The sequence below is a fragment of the Podarcis filfolensis genome, assembly GCF_964270895.1.
Source record: "Podarcis filfolensis genome assembly, chromosome: 13".
In the NCBI taxonomy this organism is placed as follows: domain Eukaryota; kingdom Metazoa; phylum Chordata; class Lepidosauria; order Squamata; family Lacertidae; genus Podarcis; species Podarcis filfolensis.
The window spans coordinates 45437311-45464763 of record NC_139615.1 but is presented as its reverse complement, the minus strand read 5'-3'; the positions used below and the strand labels follow the sequence as shown (position 1 = coordinate 45464763).

Sequence of the window (27453 nt, the reverse complement as noted above, 5' to 3'; positions counted from 1 at the left end):
GGTAACTAGTCTGTCCATATTGTCAATCCATGTGCTCAGTGGGATCTTTTTGCAGCTCTTCCAATTCATCAAGACAAGCTTTTTTGCTTCCAATATGGCACGACACATCCATTTATTTATTTTTGACCCCTTGTTCTTTCGTATTCTCCTTTACAGACTTTACTTTTGAAAGATTTTGAGTCGTCAGAGTTGGAGTGGCTTCTAAATCAATTAGAGGTAGGAAGCGATTTTGGGTTTCCACCGCAAAGCAATGCTCCGCATTGTCACTCCCTCTTCTATTCCGGTGTGGCACCAACCTTGATAGTTTTGGTTTAGGGGATGATAGGGGCTCGTCAAAGTCTCTCAAGCGTTTGTTCTGACCCGTACTTCCTCAGGCCAAGGATTATACGATTCTTAAAATAACATAACATTTAACACACAAATAATATAGTTAAGACCACCAGAAGATGGCACCGTGGGTGAAAGCTCCTTGGATGGATAATAATAGTGAAGTTTTCCTCTCCACTGCGGTAAAATCCACTTACAACATCAGTCTTTCGTGGACACCTCGGACCCAATTTGCAGAAGCTTTTCACAAGGGGAAGTATTGAATTGTGACAGCCTAGGGGGTAGGGTGCCAAATGTCCTGGCTCCACTGGCCTCTCTCAACCCTCTATGACAGCAGCCTGTCTTTGACCCCTTGTAACCTCCCACGTTTCCAGTATATAATTTAGAATTAAATTTAAATTCATTAAGTCAATTCAAATTTAAAATTAATTTAAATTAATTTAGAATGTCATCACTCGGCGCGCCCTTCGTCACTCGTCCTGCGACGGCGCTGTAAACGGCGCCCCTTTGACCTGGGAAACGCAATCGGGAGGGCGGAAACCATAGAGACGAAGCCGCCACTTCCGGCCAAAGTTCCCAAAAGCCACCATTGGCCCTACCTAACAAAAAAAAGCCCGAGCGCGCGTGCGCACGCGCGTGCGCCTTCCGCTCCGGCGGCCTCTGACCCCGCCCACGTCCGGGCCGATCTTCCAGAAGCTGCGCGCGCGCGCCACCTTCCTCCTTTTTTTCCCCCCCACCCCACCCCCCGCCCGCCCGCTCCTCCTTATTAGAAAGCGAGAGCGGACGAGACATCCGGTTCCGCCCCGAATCCGTGCTTGTGAGGGAGGGAGGGAGAAAGAGAGAGACGGACGCGCTGCCCCAGTCGCTCCTCCCCCCCCCCCGCGCCCTCGGCCGGGAAGCGAACCCCGGACCCTGAGACGGAGAAAGAAGAGCGTCTAGGTAACTGGGGGGGGGGGGAGAGGGCCGGGCCGGGCCGGGCGGGGAAGGCCGGCCTCCCTCCCGCCTCCCCCCGTGAGGGGGTGTGTGGGAAGGGGGGAAGCGGGGCAGCTTCTCCTCAGAGAAAGAGAGCGGGAGGAGGAGGATTGGCGGCTGTCAGCAGCCCCGCAGGCCCCTTCCCCGGGCGCCCGGGGGGGGGGTGCGGGGCCGGTGGCTGCGCGACCTTCTTCCCTCCGGCCTCGCCCTGAGGGGGGAATGGGATGAGGAGGTGCAAGTAGTGGCGGTAATATTATTAATAATAATAATAATAGTGTGCAATAAGTCCTCTTTTAGGCGCCCACGCAGCATCTGCAGCCACGAAACCGCTACCCCGTTTGCAATGCTAAGCAGGGTTCAGACTGGGTGGGAGGGGGAGGGAAACGCGTGCTGAGGTTCCCTGCATGGCGGGTGGGGGGTGGGCTGGATGACCCCCCGAAGGCCCCCTTCTGACTATTCGGTTCTGTGATTCTATGGTACACAAGCCCGCCTTTGAAAGAGTAAGATCGTGAGCGTGCAGGTCTCGCCCTCTCTCTCTCTCTCTCTCTGTGTGTGTGTAAGTAGTGGCGGTAATAATAATAATAATAATAATAATAATAATAATAATAATTGCAATAAGTCCTCTTTTAGGTGCCCTTGCAGCTTGCGGCAGCATCTGCAGCCACGAAACCGCTACCCCGTTTGCAATGCTAAGCAGGGTTCAGACTGGGGGGGGGACGCGTGATGAGGTTCCCTGCATAGCAGGGGGTGGGCTGGATGACCCCCCGGGCGCCCCTTCCGACTATTCGGTTCTGTGATTCTATGGTACACAAGCCCGCCTTTGAAAGGGTAAGATTGTGAGTGTGCACGTCTCTCTTTCTCTCACTCACTCTCTTTCCCTCTCTAATGTGTGCATGTACAGTTATGTGTGTCCCTGTATGTGCACACATACACACACAGCTTCCTTCACTGCGGGCTCAGGGACAAATCCCAGATCCTTAGTGCTCATGTGGCACCTTTCAAGTTCCCAGCACACCAGAATAACATGCTTCCTGGCAAAAGCAGCCCTGTAAGGTAGGGGTGGCACTGCTGGAAGCGTGTGGACCTCCAGATAATATGAGTGTTAGGAATCATATAATGGTTGGGTTGGAAGAGACCCTGAGGGTCATCTAGTCCAACCCCTGCTTCAGGATGGGAAAGTACAGTACTTCTCCACACAGTGCATGGTTAGGCTAGGACAGACTCACTCCCATAGCAGAGGTTGTGATGCTCACCCAACCTAGATGGCTTTCAAAGAGGATTTGGTCAAATTTGTGGAGAAGAGGGCTATCAAAGGCCACTAGCCATAATGGATAGTCACTGCCTCTGCAGTTGCAGGCTGTCATGTTTCTGAATACCAGTTGCTGCTGGAAGCCTCAGTAGGGGAAAAGGTTATTGCGCTTGAATTCTGCCTGTGGATTTCCCATAATCAGTATCTGGTCAGCTGCTGTGAGAACAAGGTGCTGGACTAGATAAGGCACTGGCCTGTTGCAGCTAACTCCTCTTAAGATCTTACAAGAGTGAAAGTGACTTGCAGTGGCTAAGATCTTAAGTGGGGATTTCCTGTTTAATAACACTTAGCTACTATGCTATGGCAGCTTCCATTTCACATGTGAAAATGGGTGCTGTGAACCTGTCTTGTCCCTACTGACTCATCAAGGATTGCTGAGCTTGTCAACCCCACTATAACAAATTGCTTTAACCTTTTCTTTTACCTGTTGACAGATGTACTTATTTACTGTGCATTATAGCTGGTCCTAGGCCTGATTTGAAAACAAAGCTCTGTTTGGTGAAAAGGATAATAAAAAATAGAATTCCCTTAAGATGTATTATCATAGTTCTGAACACTACCCTAGCCACCTTAATGTTTACTCCAATGCATTCATATGCAAATACCCTAGAGACAAAAATAGATCTTCTTTCCATTCAGAAAAAAGCAGCTTTACTGCATGTATGCATGCTAAAAGATCCATATAGTTCCTCATCCTGTTTTCCATTGTAGCTAACCAAATGCTAATGGAAAACCCCCAAGCAGAGATGAAGTAGAGAGTGTGGGATACTTTTACTTAGAAGTCTATGAAGGGCCAGGCTAAGTTGCAAACTCATAAACAGTGTGAAGCTGCAATTGTGCTCTTACAAAAGCCTCTTGTTAGCTCTTCCTATAGGGCATAGGGGCAGGAAATAGGTGAATTAGGCACAAACCCCCATGAGGGAAGTATTTGAATTGGGGCCAAATTCACCTTTTGCATGTCAGACAACAAGTGGTCATGCCAAAAGATAAGTGGGGAGGGAGAAGCAAGCAAAACTGCAATCCAACCTTCACTCTCCCCAAACAGTTTTCCAACCACTCAAGTACAGCAGGAGGGTATATTATGGGGCACAGCATCCTGACCCAGCAAAGACCTAGAGGATTGCACCAGGAACCCCAGGTTTCACATACCAGTAAGTCCCAAGTTCAAACCTTGACTGCCATTTCCCACTAGAAAATTCTGGAAGGACTTTGTATACCTAGGATGCCTTGGTGAATGCAGAGTCTTGAGCCATTCAGAGGAAATACCACATCAGTCAATTGTATGACTCCCACGTGACCCAGTTTGCTTTTGCAGCACTCAGTCCCTGCCATATAACCTAGCCACACTATTCCACATGTTCATATGCATTATTGTCTGGTACTGCTGTTTATTTCCTCACTATGTCTTGAGGAAAGACATGTCCCCAATTCTTTCAAGTCCCCAATTCTCATCATATCAGAAGTAACCAGGAGGCTTTTCAACTGTTAGGGGTCTCAACCCCCTTACCTCACTGGAATTCAAATGGCCAAAGAAGGAATAAACTACACCAAGACCTGGTGGAAAAGAAATCTTTGAGCCCCTTTCTCTTCATAATTCGATCCTGACACGAGCTCCTGTGAATAAGAACCAGTAGGCATGGGAAGCAGGGTTCGAAATTAGCAGGGCACCAGGCACATTTCGCGCCTAAAGATACTCCATTTGTGAGCACTACAAAAGGTCTGGGTTCCATTGTTTTGCACCTGAATGACACTCAAGGATTACTGAAATGTATGTGCTTTGAAGCCTCAAAGTATATGTTAAGAATAGACAGTACATTAAGGAGTTTAATAATGTAGAGTGTTTTGAAAACTGAAGTCTGGTACCAGTATTTTATTGTAAACACCAAATTAAACATGTATTTCTTTTTAAAATGGGATATTAACAATATGTCACTTATCTGAATTGCATATTAGTTCATGCTTATCAAAATAGTAAATAAAAAGTGTTGCTGGACCCACCCCTAATGGCAACTAGACATTCTGTTTTGGCACCCACAACCCAGGTCCCACGAGCCATTTGGCTCCTAGCTTTTCTATCCCACAGTTTCTAACACTGGTGGGAAAGGGTCCTCGGCTCCTAAACCCCATCAACACAGAAGTGGCAGCTGTAACAAAGCGGAATGAGACCTGGAAGCAGAAAATATGAACATAGCTGCCAGTCACCTTGTCTCAGCAGGGCTCCTTCACCTTTGCTATGTGGCCAACAGCAAAGGAACAGGTGTACTGCTCCATAGCGCTCCATCTCTGTGTTGGCTAGGGCTTCAACAATACATAGCTGTCTCCCAAGCAGCTTACAAAAAAATACAGGGGCTTAGTAGAACAGGAAAGTCAGCAAAACACAAGGAATAGCACCGGTCACTGCTCTTACTAACATTGTAGTCCTATCGTGTAGTCTTAGTAGGAACTTTCCTTAGAGGACTGCCTGTGAGCCAGGAAGAGTTGGGGACTTTAATGAGCAATGGTCAGGAATCTGCAACATAGACTCTGGCAAGTATCAGCTTCATCTAGCCTTTCAGAAGGGAGCTATCACCGAGACAGGACTTGCTCTTTTTCCTGTGGGGAGCTGCAGTGAAGTTCTTTTCTTTGTGCAATGTCCACTTTTTTCAGACTGTGATCCTGGAAGGCAAAGGGAATAATGATTGTTTGGCTGGCACTAGCAGTAGTGGCAACACAAAGCTTACCTGCACCTGAGCCTGTGTCACTACCCCACCCTTACCCCACTAAGCGTGTGTACTTAGATTTGCATGGAGACATCATTACTAGCTTTGGGAGAGGAAGGCTTTGTAATGCAAAAAGTTTAACCAAAAAGGTGTTGTCGAGTAAGCATGTTACCTCCTATCCCTTGCTTAGTTTTGTGGGGTGCCTTGTCCTTTCCTCCCTTGCTGGGGTAACAGAGCAGCGGTTCCTGTTGCATTGGAGTTCCCATATAATACTATTTAGAAGTACCCATAATGCTATTTAGAGGATAAGCTTTTTGTGGAAAGTGCTCTTTCACTTTAGGAGCATACGGTACTGTGCTATACTGAGCCAGATCGTTGATTCACCTACTGTCTCCACCAATTGGCAGGAGCTCTCCTGTGTTTAGGAAGGAGCCTCTCTACCACACTCACCATGTTACCTGGAGCTGCCAGGTATTGAACTTGGGACCTAGATGTAGTAATAATAATAATTTATTATTTATACCCCGCCCATCTCACTGGGTCTCCCCAGCCACTCTGGGCAGCTTCCAACCAAATATCAAAAACAATACAACGTCAGACATTAAAAAGTTCCCTAAACAGGGCCGCCTTCAGGTGTCTTTTTAAAGTAAAATTGTTTATTGCCTTGACATCTGCTGTGAGGGCGTTCCACAGGGCAGGCGCCACTACCGAGAAGGCCCTCTGCCTGGTTCCCTGTAACCTCACTTCTCGCAGCGAGGGAACCGCCAAAAGGCCCTTGGGCTAGACCTCAGTGTCCGGGCTGAATGATGGGGGTGGAGACGCTCCTTCAGGTATACAGGACTGGGGCCATTTAGGGCTTTAAAGGTCAGCACCAGCACTTTTAATTGTGCTTGGAAACGTACTGGGAGCCAATGAAGATCTTTCAGGACCGATAGATGTTCTACCACCGAGCTACTGTCCTTGCATAGCTCCCGCCAGCGAGGTGAATCCTAGTGGTTTTCCAGAAAAATTTGGATTGGAAAATTTATGCTACCCTAACGCATTTGAGTTCTGATTTAGCACATTTGTTTGACTTACTTTTTATTTTTATTAAATGTGTGCTGTATTAATTTTACATGCTGAATGAACATCTCCGAAGGTTTTCCAATATTCATAAGTATTAGAACTGAAATTTATCAGGGCCCCCCCCCGCCCCGTGCTTCAAATGTAGTTTGAAACGTTGTATTCAAGCAGATTCAAAAATTCACTTGAAAATTATTTTTATTGGAATATTTGTAAATAATTTAAGGTTTAACAATAGAATACACTTTCCTTCTGTGGCAGAGGAGGGATGAAGGCACTGCAAATGTTAACATATGAACTTTTATCATGCTGAAAGAACAAATATGTGTGCTTCCTTATTCCAGAGTATTGTATCTATTCAATTTGATTTGAATTGTATTAATTATGTTACATGACATACCAAATTTAAGGAAGACACTGACAAACTGGTGTGTGTCCAGGGGGGGATGACTAGCTAGAATGGTCAGTCTGGAAATACATGCTGGACAGAAGTAGCTGGGTATGTTTAGCCTGGGAAAAAATAAGATTAAAGGGAGACACAGTGGGGGTGAAGAAGATAGAGCAGCGGTTTGACTTCACCCCCGGAGGTGCATTTCATTGTCTCTTGAGACAGACAGATGCCAACAACAACAATTGACTAGTTGCATGGGGTGGTGGAGTCAGCAGTGGTTTAGCTTGGGTACTACATTGGTGCAGGGGGCTTAACATCAAACCCTAAAGCTCTCCAGCCAGCATAAATATAGGCTTGCACCCTTAGCCATCTCTTTGATAAACTGAAAAGCCCCCAATACTTGAGCATTTCTTAGTAGGGTGCTTCAACCCTGTCATCTTCCTGGCTGCGCTTTTTTACATCTTTTCCAACTCTATATCATCTTTTTGTGATGGAGCAACTGAAATTGTAGATAGTATTCCAAATGCAAGTGCTTTATAGGTTTATTTATATAAACGTGATATGATAACAACTGCTTCATTTTAAATTCCTTTTGTAATAATTCCGAGCACGGTATTTTCCTTTTCCATTACCACCATGCTCTTAGTTAATGATTTTCCCAGAGCTATATCCACTGTGGTTGTAATATACATTTTTTTTGTTTAGTCACCGCATGTTCAGATCTCATCAATATACAGGTTTTTTCCCCTCCAACGTGTATCAGTTTTCACTTAACTTGCATTGAACCTAAGTTTCATTGACTATTCATGCAGTTGGGAGAGATTTTTCAGCTTCTATTAGTTGGCAACCTGAATAATTTGCTGTTCTCTGCAGACTTGGCCATTTTAGTGTTCACTCTTTGTCTCCTGATCATTTAAGGAAAAATTAAATAGTATCGGTATCTTATATTCATTGTACTTCCCATCATTGAAATAATTTTATGTTATTTCAGTCCTTAGCTTCCTGTTCTTTAGCAAATAAATGAATCTGTTCTTTCTCCCAAGACTGCTAAATTTACTCAGAAGACTTTGGTGAGGTACTTTGTCAAAAGCTTTTTGGAAGCCAGAGTATATAATCTCTACCGAATCATGCATATTTACATGCTTGTAAAGCCCTAAAAGGCTTTGGCCCTGTATACCTGTTGGAGCTTCTCCACCCCCATAATTCAGCCCGAAGGGGCTTTCTGGTTGTTCCCTCACTGTGAGAAGCCAAGTTACAGGGAACCAGGCAGAGGGCCTTCTTGGTAGTGGCACCCGCCCTGTGGAACGCCCTCCCATCAGATGTCAAGGAAATAAACAACTAGCTGACATTTAGAAGACATCTGAAAGCAGCCATGTTCAGGGAAGTGTTTAAATGCTTGATGTACTGTGCTTTAATTTTTTTATAGCGACCCAGAGTGGTTGGGGTAACCCAGTCAGATGGGTGGTATATAAGTATTCAATAATAAATGATTGATTGTAGAAAATGAAAGGTTGGCAAGGCAGCACAGGACTCCACTTTGCCAAAGCCATGTTGTTTTACTCCACCTTCCTTCAACTTCAGCCAGTGTGGCCAATGATCAGGGAGTTGCAATACAGCAGCATCTGGAGGACCACAGGTTTCCCCATTCCTGATTTAGATTCTAAATCTGCAGTCCTGGGAATAAGCCCCTTTGAACGTGGTGGAACTTACCCTGGAGTAAGCATGCATTGGGTCAGAACGTTGGGCATCAAAGTACAGTGGTACCTCGGGTTAAGTATTTAATTTGTTCCAGAGGTCCGTTCTTAACCTGAAACTGTTCTTAACCTGAAGCACCACTTTAACTAATGGGGCCTTCTGCTGCTGCTGCGCCACCGCCGTGCGATTTCTGTTTCCATCCTGAAGCAAAGTTCTTAACCCGAGGTACTATTTCTGGGTTAGCGGAGTCTGTAACCTGAAGCATATGTAACCCGAGGTACCACTGTAGTATATTCCTGAAACTGTATATCCAAATAGTGCAAGTCCCACATAGGATGTGCGTCCCATGGGCATGTCACAGAGAGGGTGGTCAGATGTTGATGAGAATTGGGAGCGGCCAACCCAAGGGAAGGTTCTAGTGGGTTGAGGACTTGCAGCCCCAGGGAAATTTCCAGTGGATTAGGAGGAGGGGATCCAGATTCAGGAGAAGGGCCTAGTGGCTTGTCAGAGATGGACTTCCCAAGCCATACATCACCAGCTGTGGAGGTGGTTCCAGCAGCACCGTACCCTGAAAGTGAAGATGACTCCCCTGTGAGCTGGCTATGTCATCTCCAAGGAGGCAACAGCGCTGGTGAAAGCAGACCATATATGCCCAGCCTCTACAGAGGATTTGCTTGGGATGTCAAATGCACGAATGTGCCTGCTTCAGTCTTCAAACGTAGAGGGCAGGGGGCACGTCAAGTGTAGGATCAAATCTTAGTTAAGCCTAGCCATGTATCTTAGTACTCTGCCATGCTTTAATGGCTTGTAACCTGTAGACTCATGCTGGGCTGCTGTATGAGTCAAACTTTCAGAACGGTTTGCGTTCTGAGTCCAAAGGGGAATCAGGATATCGGGCAAATATTTTAAAATAAAGAATTGCAGCTGCTTGTAAAAGCTGTACCTGCCCATCCCAGCTTTTATGCTTTTATCATATGTAAGTGAAGTGAACATTTGGAGGGGGAAATTACAGAAACCTTAAATTCTTTTGAAATTGAATTTTGCTGGATAGGAACTACTGTAGTTCTTTCCCTCCCTGCAGTTATAAGGTTCTACTGCATTTAATGTTCATCATCCAATAGAGTACTGTACATTTCATCTCACGTTGTGTGTGTTCTCTTGTATTACAGCCTTTGACACTGTCTACCAAAGAAATGGTGATGGAGAAGCCAAGTCCGCTGCTTGTAGGGCGGGAGTTCGTGAGGCAGTACTATACCCTGCTAAATAAAGCCCCTGACTTCTTACACAGGTAACTTCTAAATATATCAATAGCTGGTGTTGTCTTGACTAAAGGAGCAAGTTGAATTGACCCCACTCCCCACAAATGTAACTGTTTATCTTCTTATGGACAGCTTAACATGACGATATGGACTAGTTCTGCCTTGATGTTTTTATTTTATTGTATGCAGCACTTATAGTTTGCTAAAGGGTGGCTTTAAAATCTTTAAATTAAATGGGTGTTCTTTAAATAAACAACAAGCATAGCCAACTTGGGCTATGTTTATTTTGTGTCCCATAATTTGTTTCACACACAAAGAAAATCCACCCTTTCAAGCCATAAAAAATTACATTTCGAAGTGTAGTTTTAATTTAGGTTCTGACTAAAACAGCTGTTCTATCTAAATTTGAAGTGTTTTTTTTTAAAAAAATTTGTGGGCTTCGTTAATAAAGTATAAGCAATTGAAAAAGCAGCTGAACAACATAAATTGGGAGTGTTGAGAGAAGAAACAAAGCACAGATACCCTGCCTCCTATTCCTGTGTCTTTATTTATTGAAGGCTTTGTTCAGCTAAGTCATATTCAGTATTGACACACTGAAATCATTGGACTTCAGTTGCTCATGACTAACAATTCCATTGATTTCAGTGGGCCTAGTTTGGGCATGGCTTAGCCAGATACAACCCTATGAAAGTATTATACAATTATACTCCCAGGGTGGTTTGCAAAAGCAAAAACAATTACAGCGTGAATGCAAGAAAATACAGCAAATGAAAAAGCCGCCAAATCATAAAAGCATCATGATACAGCAAGATTAAAATTGTTTCTTTAAAAGCTGGAAAAATAAAAAGGTCCTTACTGGTGCTGAAAAGATGTTAAGGTAAGAGTCCAAGCAAAGCTCTCTAGAGATAGTGTTCTGCGCTGTAGTTGCCACTGCTGAGAAGTCTTCTCATACCCTCCCCCATTACATTAGAGAGACGTTTACAAGAGGTCCTTCATCGAGGATCTTAATATATGGATAGGTAGCTACAAAGACAAGCGGTCACCAGCCAATCTCATGTTCCAAATGATGCCAAATTAAGCATACACATGTTCTGTTTACATGTAAGAGACGTAGAGAAGTTATTTTGAGTGATCTCATAAATGCAATAAACAAATATTTTGATTGGGAATTCCATACTGCAGCTGATCACAGTGGAGCTTGCTGTTAGCAGTGATCAGCTGATCAACATTTACAGCAAGCCTTGCTTGCCAAAGGCTCCGAATTGTTTCCATGATGGTGGATGTGGAACATGTGGGTATAGTTTGGAGAAAGCAGCCTTGTGGGACAAATTAGGACTCCCCCTGGACCTAATATCACTTGCGGGGCAAAGGTTCTCCACTATTGTACCAGCTTTCAAAAAAGCTACTTAAGAGTTTGCCTACTAACAGCAGAGACTGAAAACACCCTCCTGTTGACTGACAGGATTATAACACTGTGATGTAGCTTTTCAGTTACTCTCCAGTAGCCATAGTTTCTTTTCTATTGCCATGATTTTCTGTTATATGCGCCAGATAAATCTTTTGTTGCAAGAAAACTCCTTGCAATAAAGCTCATTCTCTCTTTTTTTAAATTTTCAAAGCTCTTTATTGAAACTTAATATATACATAATAACCAAAATTCCCAATGATTCCCTCACATAAAATATAATATCTAAATTACAACAGTTGCATAATTATACACTTAATTATAAAACCACCCACCCTCTACTTCCCTCCACAGCAATTCGACTTATGTATATTTCTTTCTACCTTTTTCCCTTGCATTCTGTAATAAATTATTTTCGTTAAATTTTGATTTTTCTTTCTTTCTTTTGTTATTGCTTACATTTTTTATTCTAAGCATATTAACATGTCATTTTTAGAACAATATTTTGACATATAATATTCGAAATACTTCCACTCCATTCTTAACTTTTTATTTGATTGATATCTTATAATTGAAGTTAATTTTGCCAATTCTATATACTCACTTAATTTACAAATCCACTCTTCCTTTGTTGGTATGTCCTGAGATTTCCATTTAGTAGCTCATTCTCCATGATGCATAGCTGAGAAGCAGTAGAAGACCTGTTACATCCTGGATATCTTGAAGTGATTTAAGTTATTCTGACCCAAGAGCTGCTTATTGACAACAGCCAATAAGAGTGAACTGTAAATGGTTAAGCGTCTCAACTGTGGTTTCTCGACTTCCTGTGCCACACAGTTATGGAGAATGACGAGTGCTGTAAAAAATTCAACCTGGGCAGTGAGGTCCTCGAGCAACAATTTTGAACTGTGAAATGGAGCATCTCTTTCCCATTGATAAGTGTTGAGATAAATATGCATCTTAACTATCCCAGAAAATGCATATTACTAATACTGATGCTGGTTTTCTTCCCACTGGGGTAGTCTGCTGCTAATCAAATGATTAGTAGGTCTGTACTTCAACAAAGGGACGCGGGTGGTGCTGTGCGTTAAACCACAGAGCCTAGGACTTGCCAATCAGAAGGTTGGCGGTTTGAATCCCCGCGACGGGGTGAACTCCCGTTGTTCGGTCCCTGCTCCTGCCAACCTAGCAGTTCGAAAGCACATCAAGTGCAAGTAGATAAATAGGTACTGCTCCGGTGGGAAGGTAAACGGCGTTTCCGTGCGCTGCTCTGGTTCGCCAGAAGCGGCTTAGTCATGGTGGCCACATGACCCGGAAGCTGTACACCGGCTCCCTCGGCCAATAAAGCGAGATGAGCGCTGCAACCCCAGAGTCGGTCACGACTGGACCTAATGGTCAGGGGTCCCTTTACCTTTACCTTTAACTGGCAATGTAGTGGTAGCTGACAAGACAATTAAGAACGTCAAGGGTCATTACATACCCCTTTACTGTGATGATGACCTAGCATTCTGTCTTTGTCTTAGAATTTGGGTCGCAATCTGAATGTGTGAAGAACCTGGGCAATAGTTCAGGAGTCATTGCTTCTCTTATTACATCTCTTGCCATTAGATTTGATGGTATTAGCATCTTGGAAGCTTTCAGAATTTCATGAACAAGAAATGCTGAATCATAAATGCATATTGATGTACTCCTTAGAGCAGCTTCCAGTTTTAGGCTGCTCTTGGAGACCAATATATTGTTTAGTTTTGTATTCTGTTGGCTCCACTTAAAAAGTTACTACAGTACAGTGGTACCTCGGGTTAAGAACTTAATTCGTTCTGGAGGTCTGTTCTTAACCTGAAACTGTTCTTAACCTGAGGTACCACTTTAGCTAATGGGGCCTCCTGTTGCCGCCACACAATTTCTGTTCTCATCCTGAAGCAAAGTTCTTAACCCGAGGTACTATTTCTGGGTTAGTGGAGTCTGTAACCTGAAGCGTCTGTAACCCGAGGTACCACTGTAATGACATTGAAATTACTGGCGCCTTGTGGTTGGATGTGGGCAGGGGAGATCAGGGAGATTGTATTAGAGCTTCAGAGTACTGTATTTTAATTGTTTTATTTAGTGATAAATAAAATTATTTCCGATTTAAAGGCATATAAACTGACCTGAACTCTGTCATCATCATCTGAGGCCCTTCTTCGTGTCCCTCCTCCATGAGAGGTCCAGAGGGTGGCAGTACAAGAAAGGGCCTTTTCTGCAGTGGCTCCCCATTTGTAGAATGTGCTCTCCAATGAGGTTTGGCTGGTGCCTTTGTTATACATCATTAGGTGCCCAGCAAAAACCTTCCTCTTTAAACAGGCCTTTGGCTGATGTGGCCTTTGAAATGTGTTTGTGGGAGGTGGGGTTATTGTTTTGTTTTTGTTTTAACTATTTATTTTATGCTTCTTTCCTGGTACCTCGGGTTACATATGCTTCAGTTTACATACGCTTCAGGTTACAGACTCCGCTAACCCAGAATTAGTGCTTCAGGTTAAGAACTTTGCTTCAGGATGAGAAGAGAAATCGTGCTCCGGCGGCGCGGCAGCAGCAGGAGGCCCCATTAGCTAAAGTGGTGCTTCAGGTTAAGAACAGTTTCAGGTTATGAACGGACCTCCAGAACGAATTAAGTTCTTAACCTGCGGTACCACTGTATTTTTATCTTGTGAACCTCCCTGAGATCTGATGAAGGGCGGTATATTAAATTGAATAAGTAATCATAATTTTAATACAGAGAACAAATAGTAAAAAGTAATCCTTAATTATTTCAGAACTGTAGATATCAGCATTGTATTTCGATAACTTAAAGGCAGATAGGTTACAGTTGAAATTGTTCTGGCTCTCACCATATTAAGTGATCTCCTCTAGGACTGTACCCACAGATAACCTGGAATTATGTACACTGATCCTTAAAAGACACAGTTTGTTTCTTCCATGTAGTTTTATTGCCCCTGGAAAGGGATTTTGGGTGAAGTTGCCACCCCCTGAACACCCTAGTAGTTTCCCTTGAAACTAAGCAGGTCAAGGTCTGGTCAGTTTCACAGGAGAATTTTTGAGAACCATTTGTTTTTATTTTATTTATTAATTTATTAAACTTGTATACCACCCTTCTTCCAAAGATCACAGGGTGGTTCACAACATAAAAATACAAAATGCAAACACAGAATACATAATAAAACAAAAGCAAAATAAACCAATACCCACTTATGTCACCTTGGGTACCGTTATGGAAGAATAGTGGGGTATCTTTTAAAAGAAACTTTGGTAAGGTGCCTAGATACCAAAACTGGATACAAACCAGATTTAGCGTTATCTTATAACATTATTCTTATTCTTGTTTGCTATGGGCTTTTGAACTGCATCAGAATTTTATTAATTATGCCAGGTTTTAAAAACCATATAGTCCTCTTATCTAAAGCTTACATTAAACTTCTTAGCATTCGTTTTTTAATTTGCTGAAAACCAGATGTGCTCCTATATGACTGTCCTAAACCTCACGCTCGAATGTCTTTGCAGGTTTTATGGCAGGAATTCTTCTTATGTGCATGGTGGACTGGATGCCAGTGGCAAACCACAGGAAGCCGTGTATGGCCAGGCTGTATGTACCTAACCAATTATTTTATCATGTTCAGTCACAATAAATAAAGGCATAGCCTTTGGCAATACATAATGTTAAATATGGTGTTTCCATTACTTCAAGCAGTAATCTAGAGAGAGCATAGCCATTTGTTTGCAGCATCAAACATAGTGGGGTTGTTTTCAATGCAGAGCAGAAACCTATGGTGTTTTTTTTTTCATGTATGCTGATTTCTATAGGCCTTCTCTGAGTTTGGCTTAGTTGGATGCAACCCTTAGTTGCCAGATGCTGGAAACGATTGTCCCCTGCAGTGTGTAAAAATATGGGATATGGCTGATATAATAAAATTTCAAGGCGGAATAGGGATATAAATGGACATTGAGAGAGAACTCCAGAAATGGTGAATCCTGTTTAATTTTTGACCCTGAACTGCACTAGGGTCAAGTGATGGGGCACATCCTGTTGCATTTAACATTTCCCCTACCTTATTTTTTTAACAGAGAGGGTGTCCTCCGAAGCAAAGGTGTGGACATTTGTGTCCGCCATATTTGTTTCCCAGAGTGCTGTGCCATAGAACACACATAGGAATGTGAAAAAGCAAAGATGGTAGGCACGATTATCCGGAGCCTTCGTGGGGGTAGGTTTGTTAAAGTTGGGAAAAGACAGACAAGGCTTCTGAAAAGTTTCAAATACATTTGATTTCCCATAGAGTTTCTTGCTTGGCAGTGCTAATGTAAGAGGCTGATATCCAACAGAAAATATTGGGCTTGGATGTGGGAGACCACTTCTTTCAAGGCCTCATGGTGTGCCATTGGGTCAGGTCAGTTATTTATGCACTTCAGAGGCTTCTATGCAAAAATGAATAATAGTGACCTATTTAAAAAGGCAGCATAGAGATTATCAAGTGCCTAGGGCTTTTGGTTTTCAGTGTTCTTGGTAATACTGCACTGGATGTCTATGCATTTTTTCGTTTTCTTTCATTTCTGTTACTTTAGCAATATGTGATCCCAGTTTTTGAAATAGAACCTGATTTTTGACTTCAGCAACTGCCAGAAAAAGAGCTCTAGTCTTGAACCAGCATCAAGACATGTAGATAGTAATCCATGTCTTTGTATTCATGTAATATGCTCTTAACAAAAGGATGGGGGAATCTTAGGCCTTCTAGATGTGGGCCAATGGTCCAGGGTAATGGGAGTTTTAATCCAACCGCAATCTGGAGGGCTCCAGGCTCTCCACCTCTGCCCTAGCAGTGATACAGTTGTGATGTAGTAGAACATGCTTCAGTCTTTAAAAGATGCACCCAGAGTTTCAAAATATTTATTCAGAACTTGCTGGGGTAGCTGCATATTGCACATTCGAATCGGATGCATTTTCTATGAAGATGATGTAGTTCCACACCTGTAGCCTTCTGTTTTTCTCTGTTGTCATCCAGCTTTGGTATTTTCAGGGAAATGGCCAGCCTGTTCCTTGAAATGTTTTAAGACAGCCCAGGATCCCTGATTTCATGGTTGCTGCCCTGAGGCACATGCTTTCAAAACTATATTAAAGACTATTGCATTGTTCTCTTGCTTTCCTAATTAGACACTTAAAAAAAAAAACACCTAAAGCAAAACTTAGCCCAATTGCATGTCCTCCTCCTCCCCCCCCCCCCCCGATTTTAAAATACTAGATTAAGTTTATGACCACATGAAAGAGCTGCAGTGTAGTCTGTTGGCCTGCAGCCAGAATCCTCCTTGTATTTATTATGTAAATAAAAGTATAAAAAGTATACCTAGTTTTTACTGGAAAATAGAGAAAATTAGCCATGGAGATGAGCTTTGGGTTTTCTTGAAAACAGTATAGCATGCTCTAAAAATTATTACAGTGGTACCTCGGGATGCGAACAGGATCCGTTCTGGAACCCCATTCGCATGCTGAATGGAACGTAAGACGTGATGGCGCATCTGCGCATGTGCAGGTCGCGTTTTACCACTTCCGCGCATGACGTCATTTTGAGCATCTGCGCATGTGCGAGCGGTGAAACCCGGAAGTAACGTGCTCCGTTACTTCCGGGTTGCCATGGAGCGCAACCCGAAAGCGCTCAGCCTGAAGCACATTCAACCAGAGGTATGACTGTAATATTATTTTCATTATTATTAATTATTATTTTGTATCAGAAGTGCATTTCACCCACATAATGTGGCACAATAGCTGTTGAGCTGCGTTACCATCATCTGATGTGCAGAAACGTCTGAGAATTTCTTAGCTTCCCCTTTAGGTTCTTTGAGCAGAGAAGAGGTAGACAGTTTGAGTGGCTCATGGCTGGGGCCGAAGCAAAAGGTTCAGAGTTTCACAAAATTACTTGTGAAAGGCCTGTGGAATTTCATGGAGGTTGAGGCAAAACTCCTTGCCCCTTCCTTCTTCACTCCATCCTTTCCCAAACCTCCTAGTGAGTGAAAGTGTATGTGTGTTCTCTCCTCCTCCTCCTCCCCCCTCCCTCTTACTACCTTGCTTCCTTAGGACCTTTTTCCTGCTCTTTTCTAGTGTTTAACCAGGCTCCACCATTCAGGCACCGCTGTTGCAAGTACTGCTGCAGCCTTTTCCTGGCCTGTGCTGAGAAAGGCTTATTGGAGGCGGATCTGGTAGCTGGAATGGCTGCTTTGTTTGCTTGTCAGGGTAGTGCCACCCTTGGCCAAACTAACCAGCTGTGTGGCTCTCTCTCAAATGCATTCAATAGAACATTGCAGCAGCCTTAGCTGTAGCCATAGAGTGAGGCACCGGGGCAGTAGGTCAATGGCTGTGCAGGTGAGCAGGCGCCTTGGAAGAGGGAGGGAACCTTAAAGAGTCACATCTTCACTCTACCACATTTTAATTTATGTTAAACTTAGTTATGAAGCTATGTAGCTTTATGGAATTTTATCAACCAGCTTGTATCTACTGGTTATTGACCAAAACACACACACACACACACACACACACACACACAGAGAGAGAGAGAGAGAGAGAGAGAGAGAGAGAGAGAGAGCACTTGTACAGATAGAAAAGGAAGAATTTGTCTCCCATGCTCTCTACATTGAAGGAAAAGCATTTCCATATTCAGCATTTTTAAAGCAATGCATTCAGTATTAAGAGGCCCTACCTAACAAAGGAAAACATCTATACAGTGGTACCTCTGGATGCGAACGGGATCCGTTCCGGAGCCCCGTATTCATCCTGAGCAGATTGCAACCCGCGTCTGCATGGGTCGTGATTCGCCGCTTCTGCGCATGCGCGTGACGTCATTTTGAACGTCTGCACATGCTCGAGTGGTGAAATCCGGAAGTAACCCGTTCCGTTACTTCCGGGTCGCCGCGGAACGCAACCTGAGAACGCTCAACCTGAAGCGTCCTTAACCCGAGGTATGACTGTAGTTATCAAAATCAGGTACTGAGAGCTTGGGGTTTTATTTTTCATTTTTGGCTAAGTGGGATTCAAGTTTCTTTTATTTTGTCTCCAGGACATACACAAGAAGGTGATGTCCCTGCAGTTTAGTGAATGCCGCACTAAGATCCGCCATGTGGACGCTCATGCAACTCTGAACGATGGAGTAGTTGTGCAAGTCATGGGGGAGTTGACAAATAATGGGCAGCCGATGAGGAAATTCATGCAAACCTTCGTACTGGCTCCAGAAGTAAGTAGCCACCGTGAACTTCAAGCAGCAGGGCCCTAAACATGAGTTGATCCCAAACGATGGCCCTCACTTCAGAAACCTTCCTAGACTAAACATAGCACTTATTTCTGCAAGCTTGCTTTGGTACCTCCACCAGCAATCTTATCTAGGTGTACATAGCTGCAGTTATAGCTTCCAGGTAAGGGCCATTCATATACTGTATATATATATATATATATCAATCAATCTTTATTATGGTCCAGAGACCCAACAAATCGTTACAAAGCAATACACAATTCATACAGCCTACCTCCAGGTTAAACAAGCATTTTGTTCAGAATATAGGCATCATTTGTTCTTGCAATCACTGATAAAAACTTTGCCACTGCTAATGTTCTAGCATTTGTCCGGTCTTCCAATAGGATCCTGATATAGTGAGCCTCTGATTTTCCCAGGAAAGGTACCAGCAAGGGTAATATCAGTTCAGCCCTGGCTTGCTCATATTTTGCACAATGCAACAAAATATGTTTTATAGAATCGATGTCTTGAGCACATGAGCAAAGTCTGTCCTGGTAGGGAACTCCTCTCAACCTGCCATCCAACACTGCAGAAGGAATTTAGTCTGGCTTTGGTGAAAAGCCTTCGATAGTTTGGTACTGTCAGGTTTTTAATGTAAGATGTTAACTTAAAGACATACCCATATTGTACTCCTACTGCCAGCGGACTACAGACTGCTCCCCTAGACCATTGTGTATAGGGGCATATATATATATATGAGATGCAAAGTGTTCCAAATGAATTGAACATTATGGCTGAGAAGTCTTACTTTTCGTGTCATTACATGAATGCAAAAGGGAAAGGACAACTGAATTTGAAAGCAATATGTAGCATTGCCAGAGAGTTAGTTAATCAACAGTTGAGTTATTGTTTTTACCCATCGTGTGTTTGTTTTTACAGGGATCTGTTCCAAATAAGTTTTATGTACACAACGACATATTCCGTTATGAAGATGAAGTATTTGGTGACTCTGAAGCTGAACTAGATGAAGGTAAGGGAATTGGTCAGAGTTGGAACGTAGGAAGCCCTGCTAGCTCAGACAAAAGGCCTCTCTGATCCAGCGTTCTGTTTTGACAGCAGCCAAACGAGATACCTATAGGAAGTCTAAAAGCAGGACTTCAGGGGAGCACCATGCTGGAACTGAGAAATTCAGGAGATGAACCTGAGCACAACCCACTGTGGAAACTGCATACAGTCATACCTCTAGTTGCGTTCGCTTCATGTTGTGGTTTTTTAGGTTGCAAACGCGGCAAACCTGGAGGTGTATACTTCTGGGTTTCGCCGCACGCACAGAAGTGTTCTACGTGCTTTGTGCATGCGCAGAAGCGTTCTGTGTGCTTCATGCATGCGCAGAAATGCTCTATCGTGCTCCACACATGTGCAGAAGCACTGCTCTGGTTGCAGACTTTTCGGGGTACAAATGGCACCCCGGAATGGAGCATGTCCACAAATAGAGGTACCATTTTAGAGGCAATCCAAGCTGAGCTAGTACATATTTCCACAAACATTTTGTGCTCCAGGTCGAAGGGATAACACCCTAGCCTTTGAATAAAAGTATGCTTATCTGAGTGCTGCTCAGGTTAGTATCTGTGCTGGTGTGGCCTAATCCTGCTTGGGTTATTGTTGCCACAATCCAGCCTGGTAACAAACCCTGCAAGCATTTTCTTTTTAAAATAAATTTTTATTAGATTTTCCACCATGATAACACAAACCACAAAGCAAGATGATACACAAAAACAGAAAAGGAAAGAGAAAAAAAAGAAGAAAGGGGTGAAGGGGGGAACAATAAACAGATAGACAATAATAACAAACTTAATTCTTCACAAATCCAACCTTTTAAACATCTTGGTTGACTTCCTCAAATCCCTTCCTTCTGAGTTTCCTTGTAATTAAAAGTAACAGCTTTCCAATATATTATTAAACTAAAACAATTTCCAATTATAGTGCGTCTTATTCACTTTTCTTAACATTCTGAATCCCATTTATTTAATTATAACTTAATTTAATCCTAGGCCTATTTGTTTCTTTCAAGTAATTTCTAATTTTTTATATTACAATATTTATTCAACTAGTCCTTAAATTTCCTCCAGTCCTCTTGAAACTCCTCTTCTTTCTGGTCGCGGATTCTTCCAGTCAGGTCAGCTAGCTCCGAAAAGTCCATCATCTTCATCTGCCAATCTTCCACTGTTGGTAGTTCTTGTGTTTTCCAATTTTTAGCAAGTAATATTTGGGCGGCCGTTGTGGCATACAAAAATAATTTAACATCTTTCTTGGGGAATTCTAAACCTGTTATTCCAAGAAGAAAGGCCTCTGGTTTCTTAATAAATGTATATTTCAACATTTTTTTCAGTTTGTTATAAATCTTCTCCCAGAAGTCTTTCACCTTGGGACAGGTCCACCACTAATGGAAAAAAGTACCTTCTTTTTCTTTACATTTCCAACAAAGATTATTACTATTGTGATAAATCTTTGCTAGTTTTACAGGGGTCAAGTACCATCTATACATCATCTTCATAATGTTTTCCTTTAACACCGTACATGCAGTGAACTTAACCCCTTTCCTCCATAGCCTCTCCCAGTCCTCCACCATTATATTATGTCCCACATCTCTTGCCCAATCAATCATAACCGATTTAACTTGTTCATCCTTTGTATGCCACTCCAACAACAAATTATACATTTTAGACATATTCTTATCATTAGTATCTAACAACTCCGTTTCCAATTTGGTTTTTTCTGTTGCAAAACCAGCCCTGCAAGCAATTTTGCACTTGGCAGGGCCTGACTAGATTATTCAAGATTCTAACCTGACAGTAATTTGCCTGTTGTTATCCTGATCCAGTTCCCACAAAGGGCAATTTAAATGACATTTGAATGAATCTGATTGATAATATCATGGCTGTTGTTGACCCCAGGGGGATGACCGTTCTGTTACCCTTTCATATAACTATCAACTTGACCAGAATTCTTTCTTTCAGTTTCCAGTAAGGAAAGATCAGAGAGGTGGCTGTTAGGAATAAATTGTAGTTGGGGGGAAATTTTGTCTGTTTAAAAAAGAGCAAGTCTCCTATGTGCAGACATGCAGTGGTGTGGGGGTGGTTAAGCTGAGCATTGCAGTAGTATTGTGCTGTGTGAGTCAGATTTCATTCAGAGACCAAGCACATGTTCCTCAGGAAAGATGAACGAGAGAAGGGAGCAGTGACTGTACAGTGATGGAGGTGGAGCCAAAGAGAACTGCAATGTTCTGTGACTCCTCTCTTCAGTAAATAGTTTATTTCCACAGTTGTGTTTGATTGAGGGCACAAGGAGAAGGGGACAGCAGAGGACAAGATGGTTGGACAGTGTTCTCAAAGCTACCAGTATGAGTTTGACCAAACTGTGGGAGGCAGTGGAAGACAGGAGTGCCTGGCATGCTCTGGTCCATGGGGTCACGAAGAATCGGACACGACTAAACGACTAAGCAACAACAGTCTACTTCCAACCTAAGTTACTTTCCACCATGTCAGTTTGGAGGCTAGACTGGTTGAATGCAAAGAAAGGCTTGTTGAGGCAAAGAAATAAAGGAATATCAGTTATTTTTGAATGGGAAGGATTTCTGAAATAGAGCATGTGACTGACATATAAAGAGTATCATTTCGGATGCATTCGAGTAAAACACTTTATGTATCCAGCTGCATTGTGGTGGATTCTTCTTAATTTGACAGTTTTCGGAATTTGTGGCAGATTATTCAGTTAGCGTGCCATAATCAATCTTATGAAGGGATGCAGGTAGCGCTGTGGTTTAAACCACTGAGCCTCTTGGGCTTACCGATCAGAAGGTCGGAGGTTTGAATCCCCAAGATGGGGTGAGCTCCCGTTGTTTGGTCCCAGCTCCTGCCCACCTAGCAGTTTGAAAGCATGTCAAGTGCAAGTAGATAAATAGGAAGGGAAGGTAAACGGCGTTTCCATGTGCTGCTCTGGTTCGCCAGAGCCACATGACCTGAAAGCTGTCTGCAGACAAATGCCGGCTCCCTCAGCCTGTAGAGCGAGATAAGCGCACAACCCCAGAGTCGTCCACAACTGGACCTAATGATCAGGGGTACCTTTACCTTTTTAATCTATCTTATAATCGCAAATGAAAGTGCCTTGATCTTAATAGAGTTCCTCTTTTTTACAGTAACAAAATGCACAGCAGGTGTATCTATTCTGAATTAAAAACCTATGTACAGCCAGTGAAAGCTGTGGGTGGAATTCAACATAGTGTCAAGTTCCTGGGCTGTGCATGTGGAAAATGAGGTCTGTTCACATAATAAGACCCCCCCATCCCCATATGTGTTCTATTCCTCCACCCTTCCGGTGCAGATTTAGGGGGTGCACGAAAAGAGGAGAAGGGCGAAAGTACCACCGTGTGAGCAGGCCACGTTCTGTGCAGGTGGCAACTTAGTTGAATCCAGCCCTTAAATTATAGCTTTCCCTTTAGTCATTTAAAGTGAACGATCGAGTCTGATTTTGCTTGGTGCCTATTTACTGGGTCGTTCAAACACTATAGATCCGCATGCACATGATTCAAATACTTTGGTTGGCTCTGGTAATCAGCCTGAAGTTGAGATGAACATGACAACCCTGGTCTTCCCAGCTTTTGGGGTGGGGACTTGTCCCTGCCAGCTTGCTGATCTTGAGAGGCACTCTACACACAGCTCAGGGTTATGGATGATGGAGCTTTCAGTTCAAAGCTCAGGGGTTGGGTGGGGGAATCGTCTAGTCCACTTTGAATTAGGGGGCATTTGATGTCTCTGAGGTGCATGAAAAATTGCCTAACCTCCTTACCTACCAAATTTTGCTGCCCTGTGAATTGGAGGGTATCTGTTCATTGGTTTGTTGTTGTTTAGTCGTTTAGTCGTGTCTGACTCTTCGTGACCCCATGGACCAGAGCATGCCAGGCACTCTTGTCTTCCGCTGCCTCCCGCAGTTTGGTCAAACTCATGCTGGTAGCTTCAAGAACACTGTCCAACCATCTCGTCCTCTGTCGTCCCCTTCTCCTTGTGCCCTCAATCTCAATCAGGGTTTTTTCCAGCGAGTCTTCTCTTCTCATGAGGTGGCCAAAGTATTGGAGCCTCAGCTTCACGATCTGTCCTTCCAGTGAGCACTCAGGGCTGATTTCCTTAAGAATGGATAGGTTGGATCTTCTTGCAGTCCATGGGACTCTCAAGAGTTTCCTCCAGCACCATAATGCCTCCACGGCATAGGTCATAGCTTCTCTGAGTTATGCAAGCCCCTTCGCCATGACAAGGCAGTGATCCATGAAGGAGTGTTCATTGGTTAAAAGACTTTAATATGTTAATCTAACTACCTAAGCATTGCCGCTCTACTTCAGTCTGCACTGTTCCATATTACAGTGGACACTCGGGTTGTGAACGTGATCCATGCGGGAGGCACGTTCTCAACCCTCAGCGCCACGTCGCAGGCGCGGGTTGCGATTCGGCGCTTCTGAGCAGGCGCAAAGTGTGATTTAGCGTTTCTGCGCAGGCGTGGCCGCTGAAACCTGGAAGTAACCCGTTCCAGTACTTCCGGGTTTTGGCACATCTGTAACCTGGAAAAATGCAACCTGAAGCGTCTGTAACCCGAGGTATGACTGTATATACAACGTTGTTGCTGTCAGTAAAAAGGCACATTCCTTTAAAAGTGCTGTTCTCCTACCTAATTACAAATAGTTAAAAGGACTTTCTGTCTAATGTTTTAGAGTCAGAAGATGAAGTAGAAGAAGAGCATGAAGAAAGGCAGCCATCCCCTGAACCCGCTCAAGAGAATGCAAGCGGTACTTACTACGATAGTCACCCTGTAACGTAAGGCAACTTTATATTCTTACATTGCAACCAGTCTATGCAAAATACGTTTCATTTTTTAAATTATACAAATCCCATTTTAACAATATTGAGACATCCTGTTTTCAGGTCTTCTGTCTTTATCCTGCGATGTAATCTAATGTATGGAACTTACAATCAAAAGGTGTTGAAAGATTGTTCACGTTGTATTTCTGAGCAACAAAAATACTGCCTCTGGAAGATTTTCATAAGGATCATTGCCTAACAGTGATTCTTGCAGTGTATAGAGAAATCAGAATAGAATTTATGTGAGGCATTAATGTGTAGCCCTCTTTTTAAATATTAGGCAGATGTCGTCCCGTTTGTCTTTTTAGGGCCTACTTGAATTCTTCCCTCCTTCAACAAGCCATTTTTAGTAAGAGATCTTACCCACTCTGCGTCTGCGCTGGAGATGTTTTTTTAGATGTTTTGTCACTTGTGCGTGAGCTGCCCTGGGCTTTGGGGAGGAAGGGTGTGACTGAGAAACATCTAAAACATAGTTACTTTTACTTATAACCAAAAATTACTGGCTTATGTATACAAGAAGTAAGTGCTAGGGCTGTAAGGGGATGAGTTAATTGATAAGGCAAACTTAAGGCAATTCTTGGGAGTCATCTCGGAAGGAAATTAATTTGTTAAACTGTGTTGCTTGGTGAGTACACTAGTTGAAGAATGGCTATGTACTTTTTTTATGGCACTACAGTGGTACCTCGGGTTACATATGCTTCAGGTTACAGACTCTGCTAACCCAGAAATATTGCTTCAGGTTAAGAACTTTGCTTCAGGATGAGAACAGAAATTGTGCTTCGGTGGTGCAGCAGCAGCAGGAGGCCCCATTGGCTAAAGTGGTGCTTCAGGTTAAGTACAGTTTCACGTTAAGTACGGACCTCCGGAACGAATTAAGTACTTAACCTGAGGTACCACTGTATAGGAATGATGGATTTGTCCAGCTACCAGTAGTCAGAGTTTAAGGGGCCAGTGAAATTGTGATTCAACAGAGAAGAGTTCAGCAAAATCATGGATTGCAGGATGGTTGAGATGCGTATGCAACATGGGGTAAAGGCTGGTAGGATGTACAGTAAGCTTTCCCCCACCGATAGCTACCGTTGCTCATCGCCCTGATCTGGTCACAGTGATCCATGCGACGGTCACCTCCAGGCTTGATTATTGTAACTCGCTCTATGCGGGGCTGCTCTTGAAGCTGACCCAGAAACTCCAGTGGGTGCAGAATGCTGCAGCGAGGCTCCTCACTGGGTCTCTGCCATAGGAGCATATTCACCCAGTGCTTTACCAACTGCACTGGCTCCCGGTGGAGTACAGGGTCAGGTTTAAGGTGCTGGTTTTGACCTTTAAAGCCCTATGCAGCCTAGGACCCATGTACCTACTGGACCGCCTCTCCTGGTGTGCCCCGCGGAGGACATTAAGGTCCACAAATAACAATACTTTGGAGGTCCCGAGCCTCAAGGAGATTGGTTTTAACTAGGGCCAGGGCCTTTTCAGCACTGGCGCTGACGTGGTGGAACGCTCTGTCACAAGAGACTAGGGCCCTGCGGGACTTGACATCTTTCCGCAGGGCCTGCAAGACAGAACTGTTTCACCTGGCCTTTGGTTTGGACTTGGTCTGACCCTTATGTTTCCCTCTCCTTATGGTCTTGATTTATCAGCTACTTTAAAATGAGGCTGCATTTTAAATTGCATTTTAACCTGTATTTTAAATTGAGTTTTTCTCTCCCCCCCCCTTTCCCCCCCATTATGTTTTTACTGTGATTTTATTGGTCTTAGCTGCCCTGAGCCCGGCTCTGGCCGAGGGTATAAATAAAATGTGTTATTATTATTAATTATTATATTATGTCACTATATCTGGTTCTGCTATCTGTTAGCATTTTAGAATTAATTTAGCTGCATCCAATTCTTCTAGTAATGGAATAGAAGAAACGTTGGAAGAATCTACTCACGAACCTGAGCCTGAGCTGGAATCTGAATCAAAAGCTGAGGAACTAAAACCTGAAGCGGAAGAAAAAAATATTGAAGAGCTAGAAGAAAAGTCTCCATCCCCACCTCCTGTAGAAACAGTTTCTCTACCACAAGAACCACCAAAGGTTGGTTAATTTTCAATGCTTTGTGTAGCTAGACTGAAGATGGCTGTCAAACTCGGATTGTGAGGAAACTTGGGTAGCTATAATCACAAACAGAACTGGTGGGAGTAGTTTTCTGCATTGAGTATTCAGTATAAATGAGTGTTCCCATTGCCCCGTCCATACAAATGGACATCTACATTACTTATAGTCCAAAGCCAAATGAAAAATGTTTCTAATGGGTACTGAGGCTAGTAAATGTATTTTAAGAACCTTCTTAAAAATCAAAACTCATTAGTACTGTTGATATAGGACAGCAAGTTTTTAACAAAATTGATACTTTACTGCTTTCTTACAATGTAAATTGAAATGCATCCAGTCTCATGATTCCCTTCCCTCCCAGTAGAAGAGAAAAATATTGCCGGCACGGTGCCCTGTTATGACAGCCTATTAATTTGAGAGCTTTGGGAAGAAGTCACAAATAAATTTACCCACAAGGTTATGATTTTGAGTACTTACACCTATTGCTTTTTAGCTATGACATATTTAGCTATTACAGAGTAATCATGTTTGGTGCCTCTGAATGAGACTCCTTCAGGAGAACATTCTATAAATAGGGATCACAACCAATTAGACCCATTCTCTAATTGTGCCTACCTAACCTCTGGTATAAGGGCACTTGTAGAAGGATCTTGGATCAGTTGGGATAGGTTGATTTGGAAGAGGTGGTCCTTCAGAGATACTTTAGTCCAAGTCATAAAGGCAACAGCTGAAATACCGTATTTTTTGCTCTACAAGACTCACTTTTTCCCTCCTAAAAAGGGGGGAATGTGTGTGCGTCTTACGGAGCGAATGCAGGCTGCGCAGCTATCCCAGAAGCCAGAACAGCAAGAGGGATTGCTGCTTTCAGTGCGCAGCGATCCCTCTTGCTGTTCTGGCTTCTGAGATTCAGAATATTTTTTTTCTTGTTTTCCTCCTCCAAAAACTAGGTGTGTCTTGTGGTCTGGTGCGTCTTATAGAGCAAAAAATACAGTAGTTAAAGTAGTTCCTGGTCCACTGACGAGCACAATTCAAACACTCTGAATTGTGCTTGTCAGTGGACCAGCAATCAGTTTTAACTATTTCAAAACAGACAAGGT

At 43.3% G+C, this 27453-nt stretch overlaps 1 protein-coding gene across 2 annotated transcripts in view; it reads left to right on the top strand.

Annotated features, from left to right (window-relative positions):
- The first annotated feature begins 979 nt into the window (after positions 1–979).
- The window catches only part of G3BP2 (G3BP stress granule assembly factor 2), a 38646-nt gene continuing 12172 nt past the window's right edge, over positions 980–27453 (top strand). The window contains exons 1-7 of one of the 2 annotated variants that reach the window (XM_083583193.1): positions 980–1266; positions 9625–9743; positions 14654–14735; positions 18190–18363; positions 19300–19390; positions 24119–24221; positions 26158–26338. In XM_083583193.1, the coding sequence (XP_083439319.1) occupies positions 9649–9743; positions 14654–14735; positions 18190–18363; positions 19300–19390; positions 24119–24221; positions 26158–26338 (726 nt within the window). In that variant the 5' untranslated portion in view covers positions 980–1266; positions 9625–9648. The remainder of the gene's footprint in view (positions 1267–9624; positions 9744–14653; positions 14736–18189; positions 18364–19299; positions 19391–24118; positions 24222–26157; positions 26339–27453) is intronic. The other variant, XM_083583194.1, reaches the window with a different exon arrangement.